Genomic DNA, 14716 nt, shown 5'->3' on the forward strand with positions numbered 1-14716 from the left:
CCTCGAAGTTCTCCAGAGGCCTGGTAATGAACTAATCATTGGATTTAAATGTGTTAACCCAGGGTAATATCTAAAACCTGCAGGACACCAACCCTTGAGGCCTGGAGTTCCCGACCCCTGTTTTAGAACATCCACCTCCTCAAACTACTCTGAGATAAGCAGATTAGTTAGAGGCTCAGTGCGTCACAATTTCAACAATAGCTTTAAATCTGTCAAGAATCAGAATAGTCATTTTCATTCACTCAAATCCATTGATGACCAAAAAAGTCCAGTGAACTAATGTGCCCCCTGTTCCTGAGGTATGGCCTTAAATAACATCAAGAAAACTTGATTTTAATTATTTGATCTTAAGAAAATTGTGTGAACCCTTATAATTTATACAAAGTTGTGGTTTATGAGGTCCAGATGATTCTCGGGTTCAAGTAAACGTTTGTACCAAAGTTGAAAGTTGTCCTTCCAGGTTTTCCTCAGATCCTGCAGTCATGACAATAAGATGGCATAAAAAGAAACAAGAGACTCAAGGAGTTCGGTCTACAAGGCTTTAATCTTACATAATGTAAATACAAGACAAAAGCTTGCCACACTCAAAGATGTTTCTTTACAAAGATGTAACCAGAAAGGTTTAAAAAAAACAAAACAAAAAAAAAAACCCACACAACAAAGTTAGCTAAATGACCTGTTCCTGAGAAGCTGCAACAACCATTGCAACAAAAAAAAAAGAAAAAAAAAAAGCTTGGAGTGAAACAATTTTCTGTTAAAGAGGTCTGGAATATTTACACAAAAATCCTACTTGTAGTTGTACTTCACAAAAATGCACACGCCCACTCATTAAGAGGAAGCTGTTTTTTAAAAAATGGAAAAAAAAAAAAATTTGTAAAGAACACAATGTTCACTTTTATTTAGGTTACAAAGTGAGAACAGTTATAGATGTGGAAGCCCTGCAGCGAAAGAGAAATAAACCGCTTTCCCTTTTTTGTCAAAAGTGGACAGCAAAGTAACCGGCGGGTAAGTCACAGCTGTAGTTTGGATGCAAAGTTAACTGTACACTGGCAGACTGCTCGCTGCATTGAAATGGCTTTAGACGTAGAAAACACTCAAAGGGTTTAAAGAGGCGTCCCACAACAGTCTGTGTTACCGAGACTGAAGAGACACTGTGCGTTTCGACAGAAAACCTGTAATACGGAAGCAGGTGTAAATGGTAAATAAAGATTCTTCAAAAAACTCAAATAGCACTGTATGTATGGTCTATGATGCTAAATACATTTTAATGTATTACATTAGCCTGAGTTATTTACAGTGCATGCATCAGTAGACTCTACACAGACACTTCTGAAGTGTTGCTGACAGAAAATGGACGAGTCCACATCGACAACCCGCAGAGAGGCAACAACTCTGTGAGGGACACAGCACGAGGGCGACAAGCACAGAAACAGGGAGGACTAAGCGTTTATGTACAGCTCTGAGCCGCCGCTAGTAGAAAGCTCATACATGAAGAAAAGTGAACATGGCTGCTTTTTTTTTTGTTTGTTTTTTCCTGCCAAGTCACAGAAATCCCCTGAAGAAGCTTTTAGGTTATTGGAAATGTCACAGTCAAAAAAAGAAGTCTTTGTGGGTAAAGAAAAGCCCAACTCTTTGCACAATCTCTTATATTATGATATAAAACTACTATGAAAACTGCTGGAAGCAACCTGCAAACCCCAATAGGGAAGCCATGTAGCCTAAACCATTACATGTGCCACCTAAAAAACAAAACCAAACCTACTGTATGTAGAAATCAAAGCCCGAACATCACAAACAATCTCATCTCAGCATCAGTCGTACAAAACATGATAAAAAAATGACACCTCAGAAGCGAGGTGCACCAAAGAAGCACTTGAATATCCTCACACACCCCTCTCACTTGCACAGATGCTAAATATAATAATAATAATGATTTTAAAAAATTTGATATCTTAACATGCTATAACATCTCGCTGGCAGCATCGGCCCTCACACATGCTCGTCTGTTCTTCATCCTCTTCTTCCATGTAACAACCAAAGGATTTATTTATTCATTAGGAAAAATAAATGAATAAATCAACTGTTGTCTATTCGTCATCTGGCACCGCTCTTAAAAGAGAAGAGAACAAGGATGAATGACAATGGAAGGAAGGGGGGAGAAGAGAGGCCAGTATTAAGCAATGTTTCCATCAGCAACTGGCAGCTCTGAAGGCTGGTGTGTGGGACTACCAAGAAGTTATTGTAAAGTAGAATATCCAACATGAAGGCTGAGTGAGGCTTTAGGCTCCTCTCCCTTTACCTTCTTAGGTACCACATGGAAGGAAAGCCTCTGCTGTTTTACTCATTCTCACGTTATTGTGACTCAAATGAAAGCAGGTTTGTTCACCAAATACACTCACAATTATTCAAATCAAACCCCCTGACGGACTTTCATCACAGTGTAGGCTATACAGGGGTCTCATTCTCCCCTCTTCCTCCCCCTCTCTTACAGCTAAGGCCATCCCTCTCTTCAGCGGTACGGTAGGTTTGTATCCGGTCACATGGCAAAAGATCAGGTCTTAAAAATATCTATCTTTCTAAATATTGACACTGTTCGGTTTGCATGTCCTTTTGTGTATTTCGCATGTGTGTTTTCCTCGTCCCTTACAGTGGTCCGTATTTGTTTTCATATCGCCCCACAACGTTCTTGTAGCGGCCGCATTCCTTCCGCAGCTCGGCCACCTCCGTCCGCAGCGCCGTGTTCTCACGCTCCAGGAACGCAGCTCGGACAGTGATCTGGTTCTCCTTCAGCCTGCGGGCGTCGCGGGAACGTTTAGCCGCCACATTGTTCTTCTTCCTCCTCTGCCAGTATTTCTCATCCTGGGGGAGCAAAACAGAAAAGAAACAGCTTGCTTACTGTGTGTTCTTTATTCTAATCAACGCACTTCAGCCTGAATCTCACCCATGTTTGCCTAATCCTGCAAATATGGCTGACAGCCAAGCTCCTTTGTCCCTGTAAACAAAACCAGCATTCTTCTCGAGGAGCAGGAAGCAGGGAAAAAAACTGATTTCAAGATTATAACATCGCTGAGTCATGGTGAGTCGCAGAACTCAACAGCAGATCCTTTTTCAAACCTCCAACACTGATGAAATTCCAAACTGCACAAAGATAAATAGAAAGTTTGTTTGTTTGTTTTTTTTAAAAACATTTCCTGTTTATTTCAGGCAGTGACTGTAAATGTTTTCTAGCGTTCCCGCCTTCAAAAATAAATGACATTTTTAAAAACAAGCTCACATGCCTCCCACTTTCATTTTTATCAGTTATTAACAGTAATCCCAAATTACCCCGATACATGCAAGTTTAGAGCGTGTATATTAGACACAGCATTGAATAAAGCGATGAGTGAATGATTAGAAAGTTGACATATAATTGCCAGTCTATTGGCATCAGCAATGTTTCTAGTGTGATTATACAACCCTACATGTTTGAGCTCCAACTGTCTTCCTGTTTTACCGATTTGCCACGAGGCACATAAACACAATGAAGCAGCCTGCTAGACTGAAAGCGCATTTTTTTGTGGTCTTCCTCATCCAGTTGCCAGCATACCTTCTGTTCGTCGGGTACAAGCACCTTCCTGGCCTTCTTAATCATAGGCTGTGGCTTGAGATCATCTTCAGAGAACTTGTGTTTGCGCGGGTCAAACAGTTTGCCCCCGGGCACACTCGACAGGACCAAATCTGTAGGATCTGGCTCGTAGTTGACCTCAACCTCAATTTCTTCAGGGATGATGGGCTCAGGAGTCACCCTGTCCTCGTCAGTGGTCACCTCTGAGCACACAGATAAGAAACAAAAACAGAAATATGAGACACCAACTGTAAAGTCTGCCATCTCCAGTATGCGGCTGCACCAGCTTCTATTTCTGCTGTCCCGCCAGAACAGAATAGCTTGTTTCAGGATTAGGTGACATTGTTAGATCACACCATATCCTGTTTCGCTAACATAGTGACACAACCAAATATGAAATATAAGCATGCATTATTACCTCTATTTAGGACAATTCCAGCAGGGATTTTATACTTCTTATACAATTATACTTATCTACAAACTCTGTATTTTTATCCTTAGATTTTGTCAGAGTAGCTTTGCATGAATCACAGTTCAAACTAAGCCTTATCTTCTGTAAGCAACTTCCTTCTGGCCCCCATAAACACTCTGCTCTCTCTGACATCATACAGGGCCAAGAGGAGCCTCACCTGTAACAACATCACAGGTGATGTCAGAATCACTCTTTGTGATGATCACCACTTCCTCCTGACTCTTGTCCAGCTCCTGAATGGGCAGCAGAGTCAATGGAGACACTAGCTTGGTGATCTTTGTCTGTGCAGAGGACGTAGCCTTTTGGTTCTCCGTCTTCATGGCGTCTCCTTCTGGCGTGCCCTTTAAGTTCTCCTCTGGTGACGTGGGAATGCCATTCTCCATGAGGAACTCCTCCAGGTCCATGTACTCCAGGTGGAAGCTCTCACCATCATAGGGGATGGTTTTCTTCCAGATAGCTGGGGTCAGAGCGGCCGAAGGACCCATGTCACTCCCTCCTCCACCCAGGTCACCGGTGTCTCCAAGACACAGCTTTTCCTCGTCGGTGTCTGAAACAGGAAAGATACACATGAATATACACAGAGACACACACATATGGAGTTTTCACAAATATTATATTATATATATTTTGCTTTGACATAGAAAACATGGCTTTATAATGTATTCAGTGCTGAGAAAGAAGATTTTTTTTCTTCTCTCTGTTTCTACCCCAAACTATCCAGTGTGTTACAGTAAAATCTCCTCCCCCTCCCACTATCATCTGTCACTGTTCTGTAGAAAACTATTTTAAGTACCCTGACACCACTACATCCAGTATACAGTACAACAGCAGCAACAGTGAACGCCATTTAAGATGACTATGATTCAGTTATGCGGTTTTTAAACTGAAGGACTCATATCCACAGTAAACACACAGTGAGGGGGAAAAACAACCAGGCCGAGAATGTTATCACGCTTATTTAAGTTCTTATTCACTTAAAACCAGGTTTTATCATCAAAATATTACTTTGTTTTAACCGGAGAAAGAGTGCCTCCTGTCAACAACAGCAAAATAATTGCATTTAAACTCAGGGGCGTGTCTAGAAAAGTCTGGATGCTGAGCAGAATCGGACCCAGGAGAAAAGAGGAGGCCTTTCTAGGGTACATAGCGACTGCAGCTAGCGCTGCAAAATTAATATGCCCTCAGAGGTGTTAGCACACGCAGCGCCAACCGTATACAGGCTGCTACACTGTTATGATAAGAAGACTGTTTTAATTATTATTTTTATTATTCGCCAGCCTCTTTATTCGGGTGAACTCGTTTTAGAGCCGACATCCGCCTCTTCCTCTTCGTCAGCTCTGCGCTTACCGTCGTCTCCGTCCAGTATATTCGGCGGAGGCATTTCCATTATTTTCTTCAAAACCAGCGGGAATGAACTCGGGGCCCCAGCGGCAGTCTCCACCGTGACGAGAAGTGGCTCTCCAGACATTTTTATAATTCTTTTTATTGTCTCTTTATTATTCAAAGTTCACCGCGGAGCAAGTGCAAAAAAAAAGATGCAAACACGGCGGGTTAGCTCGTTAGCTTGATAACGCCAGCTCCTCAGCCCGCTGAACCGCCGTCACAGACTGCTTCAAAATCCACTGAATCCACTCAAACGAATTTTATCCGCGATAGCATCCACTAGAGCTTCTCTAACCCACTTCCTCGGTAACCGTGACAGTCGAAAGGTTTGTTTTTTTGTTTTTTAGAACAAACCGCGCCTCCTTGTGAAAAAACCTCCTGTTGGCTTTGTGTTGATTGGCCGGCTGAGTCTGACCTCATGAATATTAATATTACAGCGCGAGGGGGCGTGTTCCTGAAAACTATCTGCGCTCTCATTGGTTGACCGAGTTATATACATGTTCACCTAAATAAGATATAAAAAAAACTATTGCAACACGTATTTTAACCGAGTTTTTTCCCACCCTTATTCGGTTATTTAGCTTTCTTTCCAGTTCTTTTAATGTTATACGATCACATAAACACAGACAGCGAGGGTTTATAGCACCTTTTCTAAATTTACGAACAGGCAATAACTATAACCATCTAACCCAAATAAGATATTAATCAGAAATACTTGAAGATTATATTAATTGATATACTCTGACAGAAAAACCAAAAAGAAGAAAAAACTGCACAAAAAGTGGGACAAAAAGCTCGGATCATGTCCTGACTAGCAAAGCCTGCCCAGCTCACATGCAAACACACGTGCGGGTGCCGCTCTTACATATCGCCCGGTTTTGTCCAATGACGCCGCGATGTGTCTCTGTGGCCTATGGCAAGCCGTTAGAGCCATAAATCGCCACTTTCCTAACCCGTTTGGTTAAGAAATGGCGTAAAAAACGCCGTTTAATTATTCAAAACGCCGAAAAAAGCGGCGTTCTGTTCCGACAAACGCCGCTTTTTCCGCCACTCGGATGGCGCCCTGAACGCACCATCCGAGTGACGTAAAAAGCGGCGTTCAAAGACAGACGGAAACGCCGTTTTTTACGTTACTCGGCACAAAACGCCGTTTTTATGCATCTTTGAACGGCGTTTTTTACGGTGTTCTCTGCCAGCTGTAACGGCGTTTAAAACGGCGTTTTATTGAAATTATGCAGGGCACTCCCCATGGTTCCCTCATCCAATTACTTTCAACTCATTTCACCCAATCAAAGAAGAGGAAGTGCAGACCACACTAATGCATCACCGATTCACCTTGCTGCTAAGTGATTGCCTATTCAGTACCAGTGCTTGTCACAGTATTCACTTGTATTATAATCCCACTATGCATTTTGATGTGTTTAAGGCATGATCGAGCAAACAAACGACAGAATACTTTTTCTGAAACCTTAACTGTGTTACCTGTTATGGCAGCTAACAGGTAATGAGCAGAGCTAGCTCTGCTCATTTCTGAGCTTCTTTCTTATTTTCCTCTTTACTTCTCTTAACCTTTAACTTATGTTTTAGCAATCAGATCCTGCCATCTTGCATTACCGCTTCGTGCTAGTTATGTTGACTTTTCTCTTCTTTTGTCTCCACTTTTTTCACCCGTGTTTGGACACTCGGCGCATGGCTCCTTTGTTTACATTAGGGATCAGCTGTTAGCGCTGCGCCCTGCAGCTGCGCTACCGGCAGACAGACCCTACATCCCCAGTGAGGGAAGAAACGGGGGTGATGTCTCCCGAGGACACCTCACACACCATCTCTCCTTCCTGTAATCACTTTAAATGTGAGATCGCTCCCTGTCCTCCCGTACTGGTGATGGTGAAGCCAATGAGAGAAGGCCCAAGTAATAAATACCCGTTTCAAAGAACCGACCTGTGTCTGTGTTGTTGTGAATTCTGTCATGGAAATCAGTGCATTTCCTGAAAGAAATCTCTCCTTCCGGGTCATCCGTGGATCGAGTTTCCTTCGAGACGTGGGCAGCGATAAGCAGAGTTTTGTATAAGATTAATTATTCAAAGTAAGCTCAGGTATGCCGTTCAGCGGGTTAGTTACAGCGCCGGGAGTAGCCTGGGAGAACAAAATGATACAGAGACTGCTTTCCCAAAATCAACTCAAAGTTTATTCTTCTGTGCAGGGTTTTTATAGGCAGAAGGGTTCGTGTGTCAACAAGTTTCAAGTTACAAGTTACAACCATATAAGGAAGTTCCCCCTAGCTCTGAAAGGGGCCTTCTATAATCTCAACATACTTTTGACAGGTCCATTAAACACTAGACAGTTAGAATCCTTTAGTGATATAAGTTTGCACATGGTAGAATACTGCATGTAGTTATTTGCATTAGGAAATGTTTAACCATATATACCTAGAGGCACATAATCAATGGTGTGTGATCTTTAGCAGGCTGCAAACTTGATGTGCACTCGAGGAATGCACTGTCCCACTATACCACAGCAGGATCAACGCAGCTATGCCTGTTCCAGTTTAAGTGCCTTCTTTACATATAGATGAACTGTTGGATTTTCCAGACCAGCAGGCCAAAGGAAGTTGCCCGTGGGGTCGCAGCAAGAGGAGATGAAGTTCAAACAAAGGGCATTGCAGAAACAGGGTCCTTTGTATAATATCATCAAAAAAGGTATTCAGTACATGCTCCCAAAATACTAAAATATCTAACATTTCCTGTATCCTTTGGGGCAACAGACCTGAGTCACACTTTTAGAGAAGTACCTGGTGAGGTGGATTGAGAGGAATATCCATGATGCATGGCAGTTTGTTCACTCACTTCCTCTCCACCACAGCTTCCGAAGTGCAGCCAATCACAGAGCTTGCTCTCCTGATCCAAGAAGAACACATCAAAGTGCGCTGCACAAGCTTGCTCACAAAAAATAGCCTGCCCATACACTGCTTGTGTACAGCTTCTGTTTTGATCTTCCAGTTCAGCAAATGTATATATGTGGGTGTCCAGGTATTTGTGCTCCTCCACCACATCATATCAGTGGGTTCAGTATCTTATACTTTTGTCAAGATAATGCACACTGCAGCCGACAGTTATCAGAAAGAAGCCATTACCAAGTTACATGGATTCTTTTTTTTTTTTATAACTTCATGTCATATAAACTAGTTATGTTATGTGCAACACTGTCATGTGCCACTCTGGTTTTATGTTTCAAATTCGTGTAAGACATCCACAGTACTCTGATGACATTGACAAGGACATCTCCAGTTTACATGGGCAACTATTATTTCAGGTTCTTGAGATTACTTATTTACGTCACTTTTGAGAAAAAGTACATACAGGTCTGATTCAAAACTGTATATCTATTTTTTTAATGCATGTTGAAAGGGCAAAAATATTCATGAGATACTGTTAACATTATTAAATTTGAAGGCTATTATACAGTGGTATTACTTTAAACTGAGTAAAACGGTATTTTGATAAAAGTTAAGGTCTCCGTTTGTTTCAGAAAGAGCATACTGTCATTTACTTGCTTTTATTATTTATTTATATGCCCTCCGCGGACCATCTCTGCACTGCGTGGGTGATTAGTGGCTCCCTGCACAGTAAGGGCTGCACACACAGGGACAAGACGCACTCGGTTACGATCGGATCTTCCCTGGGCAGGGGGAGGTGATGAACTGTATGCCACTTTTTCATTGGCATACATTAAGTACAATGTTTTATTGCCTACGGTGGGGCAGGTCACATACTGGGTGAAGGTGGGCAGTGTGGAGTCCAGCGAGACATGATTAAAGTCCCCTGATATTAGAAGAAGAGCTCTCGGAGATTGCGTTTGCAGTCTGCGGACCACAGAGAGTCACAGGCTACCTCCACGGATGCTAACCGCTAATAGCGCAATGTCTGTGTTGCAGAGTTGTTCTTTCACAGCGATGTGCCCAGAGATACCACAACCGTCTTTAACAAACACTGCCAGCCCCCCTCCTTTCCTCTCACCGCTGTCTCTCGTCTTGTCCGCCCGCAGCAGCTGGAAGCCGGGCAGCCTACTCACAGAGGGAGTACCGGGATACTGCCACTGTGACCGGGTTAGCGTCATTAGCTCCTCAATCATATCAGGGAGCGATCTCACATTTAAAGTGATTACAGGAAGGAGAGATGGTGTGTGAGGTGTCCTCGGGAGACATCACCCCCGTTTCTTCCCTCACTGGGGATGTAGGGTCTGTCTGCCGGTAGCGCAGCTGCAGGGCGCAGCGCTAACAGCTGATCCCTAATGTAAACAAAGGAGCCATGCGCCGAGTGTCCAAACACGGGTGAAAAAAGTGGAGACAAAAGAAGAGAAAAGTCAACATAACTAGCACGAAGCGGTAATGCAAGATGGCAGGATCTGATTGCTAAAACATAAGTTAAAGGTTAAGAGAAGTAAAGAGGAAAATAAGAAAGAAGCTCAGAAATGAGCAGAGCTAGCTCTGCTCATTACCTGTTAGCTGCCATAACAGGTAACACAGTTAAGGTTTCAGAAAAAGTATTCTGTCGTTTGTTTGCTCGATCATGCCTTAAACACATCAAAACGCATAGTGGGATTATAATACAAGTGAATACTGTGACAAGCACTGGTACTGAATAGGCAATCACTTAGCAGCAAGGTGAATCGGTGATGCATTAGTGTGGTCTGCACTTCCTCTTCTTTGATTGGGTGAAATGAGTTGAAAGTAATTGGATGAGGGAACCATGGGGAGTGCCCTGCATAATTTCAATAAAACGCCGTTTTAAACGCCGTTACAGCTGGCAGAGAACGCCGTAAAAAACGCCGTTCAAAGATGCATAAAAACGGCGTTTTGTGCCGAGTAGCGTAAAAAACGGCGTTTCCGTCTGTCTTTGAACGCCGCTTTTTACGTCACTCGGATGGTGCGTTCAGGGCGCCATCCGAGTGGCGGAAAAAGCGGCGTTTGTCGGAACAGAACGCCGCTTTTTTCGGCGTTTTGAATAATTAAACGTTTTTTACGCCATTTCTTAACCAAACGGGTTAGGAAAGTGGCGATTTATGGCTCTAACGGCTTGCCATATGTGGCTCACACGCAGGCGTGAGCAAGAAGGGCGGCGCTGCAGTGCCAAAGTATTATTGGGCTGAGGAGCAGCACCTTGAGGTTTAGTTGGTGTGGGCTATGCTGCTGCAGCTAAGCAGAAGACCAAGGGGCAAAGATGTGCATGTCTGTGCTGTACCGCAGAAAGCTTAATCACGATCGTGGTCGCTGATAATTGTCCCACATCGCCTTTAAGCATACAGTAAACATTTTTTTTTACTCCTGGTGAAAAAAGTGGTGGTAAAAAATAAATAAATAAACAATAATCTGAATGATGTGGAAATTGAAGCAAATCATATCCTGCGGAGAAAGAAAGAGGATTTTTAAAATCTACATCCTGTTTTCTTATGCAAAAAGGCATTTAAATAGACACATGTTATTGCCCTCCAAAGTGTGCACTAACATGAAGCATTCAGTAAGGTAACCTATGAAAGGCAGCTACATGCATGCTTTCCTCACACAAGGCACAGTTTTATTGTCTTTAGTGGGGGAGGGAGTTTTTCTCCGTGTTTGTGTCACAGCGATAAAAACAAATACAATCCCCCAAGGTCATCTGCTATAGGTGGTCACACTGAACTTTGTCCCACTTATTATATATGCCACTTAACCACAATGATAAACTATTAGCTGCATTAACAAGTAGAACTAAAATCTTGTCTGTGCAAAATTAGGGAAACAAATTAGGAAAGTATCTGTTTGTGGTCTGTACAGCTCCATGTGATTTTAGACTACGGTCCAAAATAATAAGTGTGTGTAGAGAGTTTGCATTGGAGGTGCTGGACAAGACCCTATAAGAAACTAGTTTATTTGACCTTCATGTCATGTCCTCACATGTAGACAACTCCTACAACTTCCTAATCTAAAACATACCCCAGCTAAGAGTGGGCGAGAATAAAAGCATCTTTGCAGTCCTCGCGTCAAAATCTTTGGCTTTGGAGCAACACACACCAAGACGAATGTGAGATCTGATCCATCCTGGTCATTTGCGTCTGTCTCATGGTACACACGGGTTCTATTTATGATCAGTATGTACGACAGGCAGTGCACGCCTGAACGTTATTATATATGTCATCATAAAATTTCTACGTCCATATAATGATCTGTTTTATACTGACCCTTAGTGCAGTCCTTCATCATCCTCGCTCTGCCCCTCTGGTCATGTTAAATATTAGAATACACTATTGTAACAGTGTATATAGGACAGAAAGTTTGACAAGAATAAAAGGCCCAGCTAAAAGTTTGAGGATTTCAAAAATATAGCAATAAACCAAGGCTCAATTAATTTACACACAGCATCAATAATGCCTGTGCATAAACCAAAACGCTCTCTTTCGGTCTTTCAACACTTGGCGGAAGAATTTTCGAGCATGAAAGACATCAAAATTTTACTGGTAAGTCACACGTGAGTTTACAAAGAAGAAAAAGAAAAAACGTGAGCTGACCGAGCATGCTGCCTGACATGAAAGCAGTAAATCACCATCAAAGGTATTTTAAAGAAGGAACACAGCCCCTCTAGCAAGGAACAGCTGGTGAGTGGCTCATTCCCTGACCTCGATGGTGGGGAGGATTTAGTCTCTGATCAAAACTAAAGGTGGAAAATATGGAGCTCCTGAATCTCTCTAATGAAAGGTGCTCTGACTTGAGCTGCATTAAACTACTTAATTGGACACAGAGCAGCAGAGTACTCTCGCCTGCTGTAAATTTACCACTTGCTCTCTCATGGTCTGCAAAGACCAGTTCAGGGAGCTTGAGGTGGGGCTGCAGACCATCTCAGTTGTCACAGGACAACAGGCAGACTCCTTGACAACCATTCACGCCACATTCATTACCTATGGACAAGTTAGAGTCAACTGTCAACTAACTATTGATTCATCATGCTGCATAAAGGGGCAGTTCACCCAAAAATTACATTTTAAAGCACTTGGAGCCTGAACCTAATCTAACTTCTCTCCTACAACAACAAGTCAAACATACTGTGCAGCAAAGCAACAACAACAACAACAAAAGGACTGCTTTTGCTTCACGAGTCATGTTAGTACTGTGATGGCCCCATTTAAAAACTCAGCCTGAGTGACTACTGTGCAGTCCTGTTAAATGGGGCAGATTTAGTCTCAATTTGAAGATATTATATCTCTGTGATCACTTACACGGAATGAAAACAGAGTCATTGCGTCGACCTCAAACGCCACCCACGCTGAGATTGTTGTGTTTGTGTTAAACACAAAACCAAAACGGTCAGCCTAAATTATATGAGGCATCATCTCCCAAGCAGGCTCACTTAAAGGGGCCACAGTGGTCTCACACACCTGCATGTTTCAGCAGTCACATACCAAACATGCTTTCCTGACTGAGACGTTGTCAAAGTGCAATTGTGCAGCAACAAAACCACCACAGGTCACAGAGGATCAGTGGGTGTTAGATACTGATCTGATTTGCAGGTCGATCTGAGTCCGCTTACTGGAGCTTTCAGCCAAAAGAGGCGGTGTTACTAATCCGTTACAACCACGAATGACAGCATTTTTATTAGCCTGCAACGCGATGATCATTAAAAACAGCAGGTGATCTTATTTTAGGGTGTTTAGCTTTATCAACATATCTCCTCTTTCACACTAAGCGGTCTTTACCACCGCAATGAAAGGATCAGTACCTGCTTTGTATGTGTTAGAGTATCGTTTTTTAAATTATAAGTGTCTATTTAGTAATTTAGTCCACGTTTTCTGTTAAATTCCTCCAACTTTTAGCTTCTAAATCCAGCCAAGGAGAAGCTCCTTGCTGTCTCATGCGGCTCAGCTGACGAGGATTACGCAACAAACACACAGTTTGCGCAAAAGTTCCCGAATTTCCTCAAAATCAGTTTGTCGCTTCAGATAAACGATCTACGTGGTAAATCTGTCTCTTAATTTTCGGAATTTTAACTTAACCAGAGCTACGTTTGGCTGTCACTTACCATTGTCGTCAAAGTTTGGAAGAGCGAACGGATGCTCAAGAAGAGCCCTGAAAATCTCTGGGATTTCAGTGGTCATGTTTTCTCCTGTGAAAGTGCACAATCCTGGAGGCCCGGGCAGAGCTTGAACGGGTGTGAGCGCTCCCGAAAAACGTCGGGAAATATTAGAATTTAGGCAGGTCTCACACTCTGAACTCGGCCGAAATTACTTAACGCGGCCCGCCCACTCCAGCTCCGCGCAGCCAATCGGCAGCGAGCATTCCCACGCAATCGACGGAAAGAACGCCCATTGGCCATACCTTATGCTAATCACAGCGCTGCCAGCCAATCCTGGGCCGCACCTGTGTTAGCGAAAGTTTAAAAAAAAAAAAAAACGTGACCCATAGCGACCCGTTACGTTATAAGTCGGGTACAACTGGTTTTAACCCCTACATGCTCCCCACGAGTGAAGAGACTTCAGTACGATTTGAGTTCGGTGTTTTTTTTTGTTTTTTTTAAACATGGCGTATATTATCATAGAGTAACTCGCTTAGGGTCACCGTGTGGGGGACTTAGGAGCAAGCATGAGGCTAAATTTAAGCTAGCCCGCATTTACGTTCCAGTTATATGTCTGGAATAGCAATTATGTAAAGTATAGGCCTTGTAATGCTCGTCTATACACACGTTTTACACCAACTAAGACAGAAACAGTCCAATGGGTGTCAAATAAAGCTCCAGGGGCACGCCTCAGACCCCAGTGTGGCCCGCTGCAGCTTTGGTAAATGTGAGTGGAGGGGTTAAGTATTGGATTTTTAACTGTATTCTGCGAAAGCTGTAGCTTCCCACGGTCCCATGGTTTATAATACACCAGAGAAAACGAGTAATAGATTTTTTTTAAAATGACAGAAAAGTCTTTTCCCGTTTTTTTCCAGCATCTACTCTAACTTTATTATTGTTACTTTTTCTACAATTTACACATCTATTACTTAGATCAAGTCTAAAGAGTGCTGTGGACATATCTTTCATTTACTAGAGCGGGATCTCTTTATTATGCAGAAAAAGAGAGATGCTGTTGAAACGTAATCTCAGGAATTAATTGTGTAGTTTTCTATCTTCTTTACTTTCACTGGTCCGACCCACTTAAGATCAAAATGAGCTGCATACGGCTCAGTGTAAAATGAGTTTGACACCCCTGTATTATACTAATTATGAACTTTTATGGAGTCTATTCATGCA

The 14716-nt window shown here is 42.7% G+C and overlaps 1 protein-coding gene across 3 annotated transcripts; it reads right to left on the minus strand.

Annotated features, from left to right (window-relative positions):
• Positions 1-525: 525 nt before the first annotated feature.
• On the minus strand, positions 526-13715 carry tefa (TEF transcription factor, PAR bZIP family member a). 3 transcript variants are annotated; one of them, XM_086302918.1, is made up of 5 exons: positions 13505-13715; positions 4234-4623; positions 3587-3807; positions 2648-2859; positions 526-2109 (listed from the first exon to the last, which is right to left on the minus strand). In XM_086302918.1, the coding sequence occupies exons 1-5, from the start codon at positions 13578-13580 to the stop codon at positions 2088-2090; spliced, it is 921 nt and encodes a 306-aa protein (XP_086159044.1). In that variant the 5' UTR covers positions 13581-13715; the 3' UTR covers positions 526-2087. The 3 variants fall into 3 exon arrangements, with proteins under 3 accessions (XP_086159044.1, XP_086159043.1, XP_086159046.1); XM_086302917.1 differs by lacking the exon at positions 13505-13715 and adding an exon at positions 5424-6024; XM_086302920.1 differs by having other exon boundaries at positions 526-2859.
• Positions 13716-14716: the final 1001 nt, after the last annotated feature.

This window comes from Aulonocara sp. 'chitande type north' Nkhata Bay, linkage group LG8, assembly GCF_057382095.1.
Source record: "Aulonocara sp. 'chitande type north' Nkhata Bay isolate Kocher_YH1m ecotype deep benthic linkage group LG8, A_spYH_male_GT1.1, whole genome shotgun sequence".
NCBI lineage: Eukaryota > Metazoa > Chordata > Actinopteri > Cichliformes > Cichlidae > Aulonocara > Aulonocara sp. 'chitande type north' Nkhata Bay.

Bases quoted from the DNA above. Each gene is read 5' to 3' on its own strand.
- tefa (XM_086302917.1), bottom strand. From the start codon at position 5,544: ATGTCTGGAGAGCCACTTCTCGTCACGGTGGAGACTGCCGCTGGGGCC. The intron at 2,860-3,586 runs GTATGCTGGCAA...TTGCTCCCCCAG, and splicing joins TTGTACCCGACGAACAGAAG to GATGAGAAATACTGGCAGAG. The intron at 2,110-2,647 runs GTAAGGGACGAG...TTCTCTTTTAAG, and splicing joins GAAAACAAATACGGACCACT to AGCGGTGCCAGATGACGAAT.